This window comes from Capsicum annuum, chromosome 4, assembly GCF_002878395.1.
Source record: "Capsicum annuum cultivar UCD-10X-F1 chromosome 4, UCD10Xv1.1, whole genome shotgun sequence".
Classification (NCBI taxonomy): Eukaryota; Viridiplantae; Streptophyta; class Magnoliopsida; order Solanales; family Solanaceae; genus Capsicum; species Capsicum annuum.
Window position 1 is genome coordinate 186,527,947 of NC_061114.1, and position 14,943 is coordinate 186,542,889.

The following is a 14,943-nucleotide window of genomic DNA, read 5'->3' on the forward strand; positions in this document are numbered from 1 at the left end:
AAAATCTTAATCCTATAACAAAATCTGATCCTATATTTAAATCTCGTGCTAGTATTTTATTAACATTGTAAACTGGGTTATAGAATTGATTGCATGTATTTAAAAAGCTTAGTTGAGCTTTCTCTATATAATAATTATAGATATTGTGTGATCCATCCATTTGAGTAGCCATTATAGGTTTTTCAAGTACTTTTAATAAGTGTTCTGGTACTATTTCTTTATTGATTAAACAGCTAGTACATCCGGGATCTACTAATGCTAGAGTTTCTATTTCGACATCTTTTATTTTGATTTTTACTAAAACTTTAATAGTAGAGAATTCTTTATCTTCATTGCATATTAGATTAGTATTAGTATCTTCTAAATTCATAAGTTCTGCTTCTAATTTCTCTAAATGTACTGCTTCTTGGGTATCCGTTTCTTCTAAGGTGATTTTTGTTTTTCCTTTTTCTAGAATATTTAGTCTTTGTTCCAGATCATTTAAGCGGGTTTCTAGAGTAGAGACCCTGAGGTTTAGGATTTGATTGGTCGTATATTTTTGTCCATTATTTATTTCTGATTCTAATTTTATTTTTAAAGTGTTTTCTATACAATTTATACATGCCTCTAGGTAACATTTTTTACATTTAGCTCTGTTGTCTTTACTTGGGTACCAATTACATATACGGCATCGATTACTATCTAAACCCTTATTTCTTTGAAATTCATGTATACATTCTTGATTAACATTCATTAAATTATTAATCATTAGGTTGCTTAAGTCTAAATCTTCCATTTCTTGACCTAGCTCATTAACTAGGTTATCCTCGTCTGATTCAGAAGAGTCGGATTTTTGATTATCTTTATCATTTATGTCAATACTTATTATTGAGTATATACTTTCTGTATCGGACATATATTCATCTACGTTTAATAAAGTTTCTTGGAAATCTTCTATTAATTGAGAATTTCTAGTTCTATTATTATTTCTCTTAGGACATACGTTGGCTAGATGGTCTATACTGCCACACGTATAACATTCTAGTTTATTTTTATAATTTCTGTCATTTCTATATTTTCTAACATGTCGATCTCTATTTAACCAAGGTTTTTTAGCCTTTGACTTTCTTAAGAAGTATTGTTTTCTACTATATGGTTTCTGATTATGTCTTTTCTTATACTTTTTATGTTGTTTCTGATCATAATTTTGAGTTGTGTATATAACAGATTTACAGAAATTCATTTCATTTCTTTTCAATTGTTTTTGTATTTGTATGTTTGTACATTTTTCTGTTAATATATCCATTATATGTTGTGTTCTATGTCCTATTGTGCATTTTAAATTTGGGTTAGCAACTACCCCATCTCTCTTATACCATCTATCTTCTATTTCTCTTCCTAAGGCTCCTGGTAATTTATTGAACAATTTTTTACCTAATTCTTCATTAAATGTATTTCCACTGACAGTACAATAATAGAAGTAGTCTTGTAGGAATTTCTTTATATATACCCAATGTGAAATGCTTAATTGTTCTAGTTTTATTAACGCTTCCTTTTGTAGAGCTAATAATCCACCATTTGGATCTTTTCCTGTTAATAACATATGCATTTTATTTGTAAAATTATAGGGATTTGGCCCCATACTTAATAGAACCTGAAAGTCATATGGGCAATTTGTCTTAAAACTTTCCCACGTAGCCTTTGCAGATTCTCCTAGAAAAGTTTCTAAATATTTATACATTGTTTCTGTATCTGTTTCTGTATAATGTCTTAAGTAATCTGCAGCTACTATTCCTTTCCATAAGTCTATTACTGTATCCCACATTTGGGGATCATGTGCTGCTATATTTAGAATTTTACCTTTACTACCGCCTTCTTGTAGTTTAATTGGTTCCTCTATCGGCATTCTCTTTCCTGCTGGTTTTATATGATCGCCCCTAAGTTCTGTATCGGGGTTTATCCTAATTGCTGGTCTTCTAGGTACATTACCTGTACTATAATCTATTGGTTGAGGATTAGGGTTTGTCTGTTGGAATGGGCTAGCACTTGAGGAGCTAGTTGGTTCTAATTCTGCTAGTTCTTTATAACTGATAGTAGAACTTAATATAGAAAGTGTGTCTTCATCTTTTCTTTCAAAGCTAGTTTTGTTATTTCTATATCCGAAATTATCATTTCTTTCTAAACAGTTTTTGAAATGTTTTATACATTCTTCAATTTGCATGTCGTCTTTTCGACATCCTTTACATTTAAAAGTTATATTTTTATATTCTTCCGCTAAAGTTTCAGCCTTTTCTATGGCCATGTCTACTTCATATCCCTCTTGGAGGACTTCTATATTCATAAACTCGCTTTCTGTTTCTATATTACTTTCTGTTTCATCGTCGTCTAAATTTCTTTTGGCTGTGTAGTTGTAATCTGTAAACCTTACCGAAGTTTCTCCCTTACTTGTAGTATATAATAGATGAGAGTCTGGTGTAAAAATTTTTGGTTTAGTAAATTTATTTAAATTCCATTCTAAACCTGCGTATATTTCGGGATCTATTTTTATTGGTTTTATTAAACTTATGCCTTTATTTCCCATTATTTCCACTACATCATTTACTTTTAATTTAAATTTCGTATTACTGCTTAAAGTTAATTTTCCAATAAAACCTATGCACATTAGTAAATTATTTCCGCTATTCATTTCTTCGTATCCCTTAGTCTGAATTCCTATTTTAATATTTTGTCCAAATTCTTTTAAATTCATTAGGAAGTCTGGACTTATGTAAAATATTCCTCCATTATTAGTCATATCTACTTCAGTTAATCCTATTATTGATTTTTTAATGTCTGACCATCTATCATCATATATGGTTATCAATACTTTGGATCCTAAATTTTTTCTAGTTAATCCTTTTATTCCTATAACTATTAAACCCATATGCATTAATACCATTCTATTTTTTAGATGTTTTAGAGAGTGAGCATTTACTAAATCTAATATTTTAAAGTCTTCTCCTATGGCAGATATTTGTTCTTCTCTATAATGTCTATATAACTGGTTATCTGTCGAAAAATATCCTGCATTATATAGTGTCTTAGGATTTAGTAATTTTAATTGATGTTGTTGAAAAATTTGTAGGTCTTTGTCTACATCTATTATTTCGTTGAGTTCTTGATTCTGTTCTGCATTAGGTTGTCGTCTGCATATTCTTGCTAATATATTATTATTTCCTATTCTATTTTCTGAAAAACTTATTCTTTGTCTTTCTTCTCCTTGTCCTGTATTATTTTCGATGGCTCTCCGTCTATTTGATAGAAAGTCCATTTTTGTGGTTTTCGTATTATGTTTTTTCGTTCTTGTTTAGGAGTTAATTCAATTCTTTTTAATTGGTTAACTAGTTCGTCTATTTCTAGGTTATTTTTTGGTTGAGTTTCTTTATTTATTAATATGTCTATTTTCTTGTGTAGTTCGGGTAACTCTGGCTCTTTGTGGAGAGGTTTTTGAGTTTCTTTGCCTTTTATTAAGATGTCTATCTTTTTGTGTAAATCTAATAGTAATTCTATTATAGTGTTATTTTGTTTTAGTAGGATTTTATCTGTTTGACTTGAAGGTATATGCCTAGATAGTCCTTCAGGGTCACTATGATAATTTTTTGATTTTTCTAGTGCTTTATTCTAATTTATATCTTCTTCGCTCATGAAAGTGATATTTCTTCTAATCTTTTTGTTATTTCTTGTAAGTCTTTGATTTCCGTTGTTATGTTTTCTACCTGTTCTACAAGCTTAGATATCAGTTGAGTTGTTTTTAATTCCAATTCTTTAGGTTTTTCTATTATAGTTGCTATTAGTTTTTCGATTTCAAATTTTGTAGGTATTTTTTCCAAATTAAACTTATGGTTTAAATACTGGATTTTTCTGTCGATTTCTACTTCTTGAGACTTAAGATAATCTAAATTTTGTTCTATCTTATCTAGTGTCTTTTTATATTTATTCTGAGTAACTTCTATGTGGTCTAGAGTTCTTATTATACTATTATCTTTTTCCTGAATTTTTTCGCTTAAATTTATTAGAAAGTCTATTATTGTATTATATTGTTTATCTTCCGAATGTAAAATATGTTCTCCTTGATTAAAATTACACCTTATGGTAGAATTATTTTTTAATATTCTGTATTTCTTTTCAGGTTGGAATCTGAGATCTAGGTAATCGAGATGTTTTAATGAAGCTATCTTGTTTATCCTAAGTGGTTTAAGTTAAGATATTTTTTGCTTAGCTTAGTTTGATATTTTAATCTACTGTTTGTATAGGTTATATCCAAATCTATTTCCTGTATATGTTCTATTAGCCTAAATTGGTCGCTAATTAAAGCTTTTTTATAATAATTTGATGCTATGGTAACTATTTCGTCTGTTTCTTTAAAATTTAAAATATCGGTTTCTATATTTCTTATTTCTTTATTTAACAGCTCTAATCTTTCTACAAATTGTTTTCGGATTTTTACAAGTTGATGTTTATATATAAATTCTCTGTAATATTGACTTTGAATTTCTCGTATAAACTCAATATATCTAATTGGCATTTATTATCCTAACTGATAAGCTTTTCTGTTAATGCGTTCTCTAAGCCACTTTATGGCTGAAGTGCTATTTTCTAAGTCTCTCTCACAACCTTGTATCTCCCAATTTACTGCACTTAATAAGTCGTTATAATAAACTTTATATTTTCTATTAACTTTTAGTAGCCTTTTTTGGCCTCCTTCTAAATTACGTTTTTTTGTTAATATGTTGTTTCTTTTTCTAATTTCTCTATATAAGTAGAAATACATACACCTTATATCTTGAAAAGATCTATGTTTTTTCATAAAAATTTATAAAACTTTGCGAGTTAGTAGGTAATGTTCCCAAAACCTTCTCGCTCTGATACCAAAATAGTCGGATATTTCAATAAAGTAAAATATTTCAATTAAATAAAGTAGTTCAAAAACAAACTAATGCTTAAAGAACTGTTTCGATACAACCAATGGTAAATTTCAATTTTTTTGTGACTAATGATATATCAGTTTGTAAAAACCTACTCAGTACTCCCTCTTTCCTACTGTTTCTTCATGTTTTCATTCTTATATATATTGTCCTTATATAACGTAGGTTTGTTTATTAGGTCCTAGCTAGAGGAGATCTTATCTTTCATTTGAGTACACAAAGTTCCTACATTACCACTACATTTGTCATTTCCTCTAGTAGGATTTTATTCGCCCCTTAATGGACCTTGTGATCGGGTCAGAACATTCTATCCTGAGAAAATAGAACTACTAGGCACATCATTGGAGATGACCGCATCCATGATCATGCTGTGGATCATATGTGGATTGTTCTATAATTTTCTTATATTTGTTAGCTTTTTAATTCTAGACTATTCATAGTCACTGCTTGACCTTTGTTTTTTTTTTTTCCATTAGTGGTAGTATCTGAAGCCTATTAATATAACATGTTCAATTTTCTTACGTTCTTTATAGTCGAAATATAAAAAAGAGCAATACGGTGCACTAAAATTACAGCTATACGCACTTTACAACTTTATAAACTTTTAGACTCTTCAAATGGAACCAATATGAACATCAATCGATTCTAGCATCCAGCTCTTTTGTTGCTATTTGTTCTTTCTTATCAATAACAGGCACAGTAACTTAACAAAATTTGTTTACAGAACTCGACCATGTATGAATCACTGTGTTTGTGAAATATTTCAATAGGCCACAAATTCTTCCGTGTGTTTGATACTATTAAAATATATCTTTTAATTGATAAGAGAGATCAGAAGATGTTTTATACATTCAAAGTCGTTGATCATATGTTTACATAAGGCCACAGCCTCTTTAGTGTTTTTGATACTGTTAAAATTAGTTATTTGCATAATAAGATCTTAAACTTGTCTTGAGAATGCATTACAAATAAAAAGTTATTTTGAGTTCAGCGTAAAGGCAATAACAATGAGAGTCTAATCCATTTCTATTAAGTCAGATAACAAAAGCACGATTTAGTTTTAGCATTTTGTATGCTTTCCAAGTTCACAAGTAGTCAGGATTCTTTAAATTGACCCGTGCATAATTTTCGTTAAAAGAAATATATCATACATTTCCATGTAAAAAACTTAATATAGAGTAGAACTCTAGGAATGTCATATTTTACGATTTTATGGATCAAGATTTAACATAATCAAGGGTCCATTTGGGCTACCTTATTAACAACATAAATCCCAACACTTTGCTACCTAATTATCCTTTTTCCCAACTTTTATATTAATTACTTAATATCCTGGATATGATACATAAGTTTGATCCGGATATACAACCTACAAATACATAACTACCAAATTAATTGACTATAAAAAAGGAAAATAACAATAAAAGTATAAATAATGGAGCAATTAATGCGATTCTAATTGAACAATTATATCTCTTTATTTCTTCCATCACAAGCCTTTTATCTTTCCCTTTATACTGCAAAGCTTCCTCCTTTAACCTTTCAATAGTTGTAACAATAATTAAAAATAATAAATAAATAATTAAATTCCTAAAATAATTCATAAAATTGGAAAAACAGAAGAAAAAAATTGACCATCCTTTAGGAGAACCATAAAAAAGGGCAGTTCACTTTTGAACGCTTCGATTTTTCTGAGTTTTTCTTCTAAAGCAACAATAAATTGATTGAGCTTTGTTAATTTGTTGGAGATGTCATCCATGGCAGAAACTTCAGTTAAAACATCTGAAATTATTTTTGGGACATAAATAAAGTTCAAATAAAGTTGAATGTATCGGATGAAAAAAACAATACAAATCAACTTCAACATTTACTATGTATCAGAAGTAATGATATATCTCATACTTAAGTATCATACTCATAATATTTAATGTATCAGGTGTAAAACAAACTAAAACTCACATACAATTTTCAGAATGTATCATATAAATCTAAAATCTCAACAAAATTAGCTCTATGTATCATAATAAGTATATTACATGTATCAAGTATAAAACTGAACCATAATCACATATATGTTGTATTATGTATCATAAAGCATTAGCCTTGAATCTATGTATTAGATGCGGTATATTAAATGTATCAGATGCAATATATTGAATGTATCATATCTATAAAGAAACAAAAATCACATGTAAAAATTTATGACGTATCAGAACGCATGCATTGTCACGAAAATTGTTTTTTTGTAACTTATTTCTTCCTCTTTACAGATGCAATAATCGATAACTTCTTCATCATAGCCGGGTCATTTTGATATTTCAATTGATTTTTTCGAAAATTAATGTCTTTCATAGCATAATGAAATGGTGGAAATTAAAAAAGAAAGTTAATGGTTGATATATTTGCATCGTCGAATATTTGGATCGACCATTGCTATCTTGCACGTTGCACTGATGGACTTATTGACGTTATTCATGGACTACTGGTGTTACCATTTCCAACAACTACTTCATTCAACATGATAATGAAATTGTGGAAATTAAAAAAGAAAGATAATGGTAAAAAGATGGAGTTGTTAGATTTAATTTAGTAGATGAGAATATGGTGAAAATTCAAAAGAAAGTTAATGGAAATTGTAACTTGAATATTGAAGTAGAAGATGAAGATGAGAACATGGTGGAAATTCAAAATGGGTGAGTTGAGAAAATTATGGAATATATTTTCTGATTTTTGGGCTTGATTCGTGACACAATAAGGGGTTGTGGGTGGATTTTTTTAGATGTATCAGAAAAGAGGCAACTATTTTGAGTAAAAAAAAATTTTTGTAATTAGTTTGATTGGATGAGATTTTAAGTAATAATAGAAACTTAAGATGTGGTTATAAGTAATTTATCCAATTAATAATGGGTAAACTTAACATAATCTAAATCAACCTATCATCAAATAATTGCTAATGCTCAAACCTTTTGAAATTTGGGCCGCCAATTTGAATATGGAAAATTCCAAATGCAAGATATAAAATTTTGGGTAACTTACATAAATCCCGACTATCTTATTAATTACATTTTATCCCGATTTTTTGAAACAGTGATACATATGTTATATGGTGATACATATAAAAAAAGTGATACATCGAAACTAACAGGATATTTATTAAAGAAAATAATAGATTCTCTTCTATTCATTGTATTCTTGTCTCTACGGAAAGATGTCTAATTTTTCTTCTTCTTTAGATTTAATTTAGGTATTTTAATTATGTTTCTCTTTTTCGTCTTTAATTATGAAAGATATATTTTTTATGATATTTTTTCTCTTTTTTCATCTTTAATTTTAGTCTGCTTTTTTTAAATTTAATTTTAATTATGCTTCAATTCTGCTTTTAGTCTTTTTTTTTAAATATTATTACTTTTGTTTCATACACTAACTACACCATTACTTTTAATTAATAACATATGAATCAACCAATAATTAAAATACATAATTATATCTACCATATGAATCACCATAATACCATATGTATCACCCATTAATATCATATGAATCACCCAATAATTATATCTACCATATGAATCATCATAATACAATATGTTTCACCCATTAATATCATATGCCCGTTAAAATCATACAAAATGTATCTATCATATAAATCACTATAGTACCCATATAATGATATCATATTTATTATTCATATGAATCACCATTAAAAAAATAAAACTAAATAGATTTATGTATGCATCAATAGATTTTTTTTAAAAAAAGAGAGATTTTAGAAGAGGAAAAAAAAAAGTTGCATGCATTATTGGAGGAAAAAAAATCAGGACGATAGATATTTAAGCATTAATAGAAGAAAAAAAATAAGAAAAAAAGATGATTTAATTGTTGAAAATTAGGGAGATATTTTAGGGAAGGAAATCTTGAATGAGTTAATGATAGAGTAAAAATAGGATGTAGGATTTTCTTGATATGTATCAAGAGTAAAGTTGAAAAATGAAATTTTATATAAATTTTAAAAAAGTAAGGGATATTAGGTAATATAGTCTTTTAAGTATGGGATTTGTGTAATTTATCCTAAAATTTTCATTCAACGGTATATAATGAAAATTGCATAAAAACCTTGAAACGTCTTCTGACAAAAAAACTTCTTCAATTGTACATACATGAATGAATTTCAAATGAGGTTGGTGATGGTTTCATTATCAGTAAAACGCCTCCCTTCTAACAAAAGAATGTATGAACCTGCTACAATACAACAACTGCTCTAACATTAAACGAGAAAAACTGACAGAAAAGAAATTATGCCAACTTATCTACGCCTTGGCCTGGAGAAACTCGGGGAACCAATATGCTGTGATCCCCTAAAACTTCTACTCGGAGAATCCAAAGGTCCCCTTAAAGAAGCATATGCTGCCTTTGCTGATTCTGGAACAGCATCCAGGGGAAGTGATTCCACAAAGCAAGCTGTATTGATTCTAGTCCTCTCAAGTTCAGATTGAAGTAGCTCAGAACTATACTGCTGGGCAAGAGCCTGAAAAGATGCAATCAGAATGTTAGTAAGAAGGGTGGAGGGAAAACATCTCAGTGACAGTGTCTTAAAGTAGACAACTAGGTGAAAGGCTGCATTGTAGCCAGTCAGAGCAGCAAAATTGCAGGGTGGATTCAGAAATGACAAACAATACTTTGTTAGAAAAATTGTAACAGCTGTAGAGCAAACAACATTAAAACTAACACACAATTTTGAAGTTATGCAAAAGGCATATGAAATAAAATCTGAAAAGGAAGAAGATATAGAGCTTGTGTTACAATCAGGTCATCTGGTGATACAGTCATCCCTTGCTGCCGATCATCCAGAAATACATCATCACTTCCACGTGTTGGCCGGCGGTTGTGAGTTGGAGTCTCGGTAGCCTCAGCAACACTCTCAGTTGCTTTCTCTAAGAGGACCCCCTGTAATGTTTTCAGTGACTCCCTTGTTTCATGTGTGAAATACGGATTCAATATGGTCTCGAAGTAATCCAGCTGCACATTTAGCGCCAAAATTATCAGAAAGAAGTCTATGGACATGAAATCAAAATCTAACTACTTGTTTTAAAACCTTCTGGCCAAATAAGTAGAACTTAAAGCAAAAAAAAGCACTCAAAAAGCAAATACAAGGCATCAACTTGTATTTATACCATTTATAGCAGAATCAGCACAAAAGAGTGGTCTAAAGTGCAAGTTAGTAATTAGTGTTCATTATATACACTACATAAGACTCAGAGACTGCCGATTCACCTCAAGCATAAGCTGGCAAAAGCCATTCGCATCTAAAGCTCTAAGATCTTTGTCTTGATTTTCATGGAAAAGACTTAGGAAAGTATCTATTAGGCCTTCAACAAGAATACCAAGCGTCTTGTCCAGTAGAGGCTTACAACCAGCAAAGACCTGCGAAGAGAAAAATTAATATTACAAAGAAGACCAAGTAATAAGGAAATTTCTGAATTAACCAGTCCGCTAAGAAACCACCGTAGTAAAAGGTACAGAAATATAGTTTTAAAGTAACTATATGCCCATAAAACAAGAGGTAAATTTACCTCCGCATGTACAGCCACTAGAGTATGAAGCAATTCCACAGCAGCATCTCGCACACCCTGCAAGACATAGAAGGTCATTTAACTTTCCAAGGTTAAAACACACTAAGTTAATGGGAATCGTCAAGTTAATTGGAAGAATCTTTTCTCACCTTAACTGCTGGCGCAGCACCCCATTGTACTCCATCCAAGAAATAGTTTATAGCTGCTGTTCTAATCAAATTTGTCTGACAAATATATGCCCAAAAATAGTAATTATGGAACCTTTATCTAAGCAATATGGGTCTCCTTCAGTTCTTTCAGTAAAGAATGTACAATAGATATCAAGCATATCATATTAATGTGGCCTCTTCCTCTCTTTTGGGGGATATTTTGCCACCCCATGAGGAAGCAGCTTGTATATCATCTTCCTACCTGTCTCCCAATTATATGGAATTAAATGGGTAGGGGGTGGAGTTATAAGCAACTTATTGGCTATTTGGTTACATTGGGATGTACCTTAATGAAATCAGAGTTTTCTTGTTCTCTTTTTTCTATTTGAATAGTAAAGATTTTATCAAGAACAAGTACGGGAAGACCCATATTCAACAGATACCATAACAGGAAATACAATAATATTAGTTTCAACAAAGTTCAGCCAATTTCTACACGTCAGTATCCAAGTGTGCTCCCTATAAAAATCAAAGCAAGATAAGTAAATTGAGGAATACTAGGGGCAATTGACAATTGAATCCGATGTAGACCATTATTTTTATATCCGTATTAGTGCAAAAAAGAAAAAAGACTCGAGCAAAAGGGGGTTTGAAATACTGTACAAAAACATTTGGACAATAAATATTGTAATTCAGAAAAGGAACATGAACAAGCCATTTATATGAAAGCACGATGCTTATAACTGTAAAATTGATATTATGTGCACTTTGCGACATGTATGGTGCAAATACTACTCATTCAAGAATCTCCAAAGATGTCCTCAATTTCTCAACCAAAGTTCCGCTTCTTTATTAGATTCTTCCAGGTAAAACTTAGTACAACAGTTTTAAGCAAAAGGAAGGCGTGAGATCTCTAAACGATAGGTGAACAAAGGAATCAATACAATCAAATTGATGGATCTCAGATAACGTAACAGTTCTTGGCACACACAAGACCTGAACTTAGTCATACCTTTGCAAAAGTGTATTGTTCAAGGACCTTCTCTTCAAGCCCAGCGAAGGACATAACCAAATCTTGGATATCACTGTCCCCTTCATCTTTACCCCTAAAGTAGATATAATAATGACATGATGTTTAAACTAACATTTGAAAATTAAACAAAAGTTGTCTAATCAAGGAGAAAAAGCCTAAAACTAGTAATGCCCATAGTGACCAACTCTTTATGCAACTCACCTTGAATCTCATTCTGTGCAATGTTAATATTACAAAATAAAATTATCAAATCTATCCAGCTTCGTTGCTGGGATTTCCCAAATATTGGAGCAAGTGCTTTTAACTTAATGTGTATGCTAAAGAGCAGAGAGTATTTTGTACCTATGCTGCAGCCAAATTTGTTTGTATTTGCAATACAATTCACGAGCAAGTTCATCCTTACAATATCCAATATTACTCAGAACCATCAGTAGCTGTAGATGCGGGTCAATAATACTTCCTGGCAGGGGTTCAGATGATTTTTCTTCTTGTTCAAGATATCCATTTTGAAAATATGGACTCTCTGTATTGGATTTATTCAGGTTAAGCTGACCTCCAATTTGCTCCAGATGACCTAATTATAATGGTAAACAATTTGTATCACTCTTGAATCTTTCAGCTACTGATAAGCTAAGGTATCAACTTCATGCTTACCAGCAAAATTCAGCAAACAATTCAAGAAGGCTAGTCTAACAGATTCCTGGATTCCTTGAAGCTGCAAGAATATTTCTTCTGACTTCATGGCCTCATTCTGCAAAGACTCCATCATTCTGGAAAGATAAAAGCACAGCTAACGTAAATTTAAGAACCAAACAAAAGTTGAACAGACTGAAAATCTCACCAAAAATAGCAAACTTGTTCTCAGACAGCCTAAAATACACTGGTAACACGTCTCAGGACAAGAATAGTTCATCTTTGCTTACAAGAATTATTCGACCTTTTGATAGATTTCCTTGTAACTTCTAACAAATAGGGAGGTGATTTGCTCGAAGTGAATGGCAATGGACGTCCATAAGCATTTGGACATGTTACACTTAACAATTGGTAAGGTAAGATACAACTCAAATCAGATAAAGGGGCTCTTACATAGCATAAACAGTGATATAGGCGTCGTGTAGGAGATACTGAGGAAACACAAAATCTCTATATTAACTTCCATTTGATATTGGTTTTTTATGTTACGCACACAATCAATTCTAGAGGTAGACAGCACAAAAGCAGAAAGTTCCAAACTTCATCCTCCAATGTCCAGACGCAAAAAGATAATGACATGAATACTTTCTTCTCTTGAACTTCTCGTTGACTCCTCGTGTAATTAGGAAGCTTGGGTCCCTTTTTACATCTTTGCACCTCCTTAGTTCTATAGTGCTCCTACCTTCTTTACTAATTAATACAGGTCCAGACTGAAACCAAAAATGTGGTGGGACATAGAAGCTCACCGTGCAGATAAACTACGGAAAGTCGGACGAATAGGAGAAAGGTCAAAGCTGAGCCATACATGTACAAAAAGCAAGGCGCTTTTCTAGCAGGGATATGATATTAGGCATGATTGTAGAACCTCTTTCAAGGGATCCACAACCCAAAAGAAGGCTCCACCAATGCATGAGATTCAGGCAAATTATCTCAGTATGGTTCTCAGCAAAGCGTAATACCATTTAAGTTACTAGTTTTTAAAAAAAAAGTAAAGTAAATTACCTTTAATCAACTCATGCAAATACCAGAGATGATTGTGAAATATCTTTTTTTTTTTTTTTTGACGATTAGTACTGTTGCATTCCACAGCAATTAAGGACTGCGGGCTACCTTCAAAAACCTCGTTACAAAATGTGGTTAGACTCTAGCTCTACAGCTCACCTACGCAATGTTCAGGAAGCGTGATGTGGAAAAAGCGACAAGGCTCCGCATCACGCATTACGCAAAGCGTGAAGCAATGTGAGCGCATCATTGAAGTGGAGCGCAATTTAAAAGAAAAAACGACTAAACAGAGCATCCAAACAGTAAGACGGAACTAAAAAGACCACAACAACTATATAATCAACAATAAAGACACTATATATAAGCAGAAGTTAAATTGAACACCAAAATCACAGGTTTGATCACCGAAACACCTCCTACGAAACAGACCAGCAAGACAAGAAGACCGCAATAGCAAAACAGTTCAACAAAATAGCAGAACAAACTAGAAAAAAGAAGAAAAAACAAATCTAAATGAATAATGTTTCAACATCTAATTCTTTTTCTTCTAAAGCTCATCTACTTCATCAAGAAGAAGAAGAAGAAGAAGTTGCAGCAGTGGACTCTATTTTTTAAATTTAAAATTGACCCTAAATATAAGGTCAATATGAAGCGACTCTTTTTTAATTTAAAATTGAACCTAAAAATAAAATCAACAGGATGCGCTCGTGTTGGCTCGCATCAGCAACACACAGCGAAAGGGGCTCGCATTGCTTCGCATCATCGCATTATGCAACGACGCGAGCGCATTCCTATACATTGCACCTAAGAAGTCTACCAAATCATCTATTTCCTCTACAATTTTCTTTACACCAAAAAGTAGAGACACTAAACAACTCCATTTCGCGTCAGCGATGGACTTGATCTTGTCTTTAAAACATCTTCCATTCCTCTCCTTCCATACTGACCACCAAATGCACGAGGGTATCATCCTCCACCATTTCCTCTATCTCTTGCTCCCCCCTCTTCTAATCCAGCAACTCATCAGGGCAGCTGTGTGTTCAGGCATATGATCTACTGTGTCTTTGAGAGGCTGAAAAACAAGTTCCAGATCTGAGTAATGAACTTACAGTGTTTGTGAATTATCTTTCTTTCCTCTTTTTGGGATAAAAGTCTGAAATGGATGAGACTTTCAACCACGTAAGGATATCCACATCCTAAGCAAACTAAAATAACTCGCTATCCAAAGCTAAATGTTAGGTTGCACCTGTCCTAACGGACATCGCAGTTCCATGCACACACACACACCCCTCCATCCCCGAACAAAATAAAACAGTATGACGGCAATACCTACTAGAATATTCCAACTTTTAACCTTTATTAAAGATGAACACTTGTTCAGCCAGAGATTCTCAGAATTCTACGAGTGTCAGAAGTTGATTAAATTATCTTTTATGAGGCAATGTAAGAAGTTAGATTAGATCATACATAACTCTCTTGAGGATATAGATGGGGAGGTGTTGGAGGATTAGCCTCTTCTTAGCTAAGAGCTTACTGTCTTCCTGAACAGGAAG

The 14,943-nt window shown here is 31.8% G+C and overlaps 1 protein-coding gene across 1 annotated transcript in view; it reads right to left on the bottom strand.

Moving 5' to 3' along the window:
- Positions 1-9,044: 9,044 nt before the first annotated feature.
- The window catches only part of LOC107867662 (exocyst complex component SEC5A), a 35,177-nt gene continuing 29,278 nt past the window's right edge, over positions 9,045-14,943 (bottom strand). Inside the window, exons 14-21 of the mRNA XM_016714003.2 lie at positions 12,350-12,465; positions 12,038-12,269; positions 11,675-11,768; positions 10,663-10,737; positions 10,514-10,570; positions 10,215-10,364; positions 9,744-9,959; positions 9,045-9,468 (exon numbers count right to left, since the gene is read on the bottom strand). Of these exons, the coding sequence (XP_016569489.1) occupies positions 9,247-9,468; positions 9,744-9,959; positions 10,215-10,364; positions 10,514-10,570; positions 10,663-10,737; positions 11,675-11,768; positions 12,038-12,269; positions 12,350-12,465 (1,162 nt within the window). The 3' untranslated portion in view covers positions 9,045-9,246. The remainder of the gene's footprint in view (positions 9,469-9,743; positions 9,960-10,214; positions 10,365-10,513; positions 10,571-10,662; positions 10,738-11,674; positions 11,769-12,037; positions 12,270-12,349; positions 12,466-14,943) is intronic.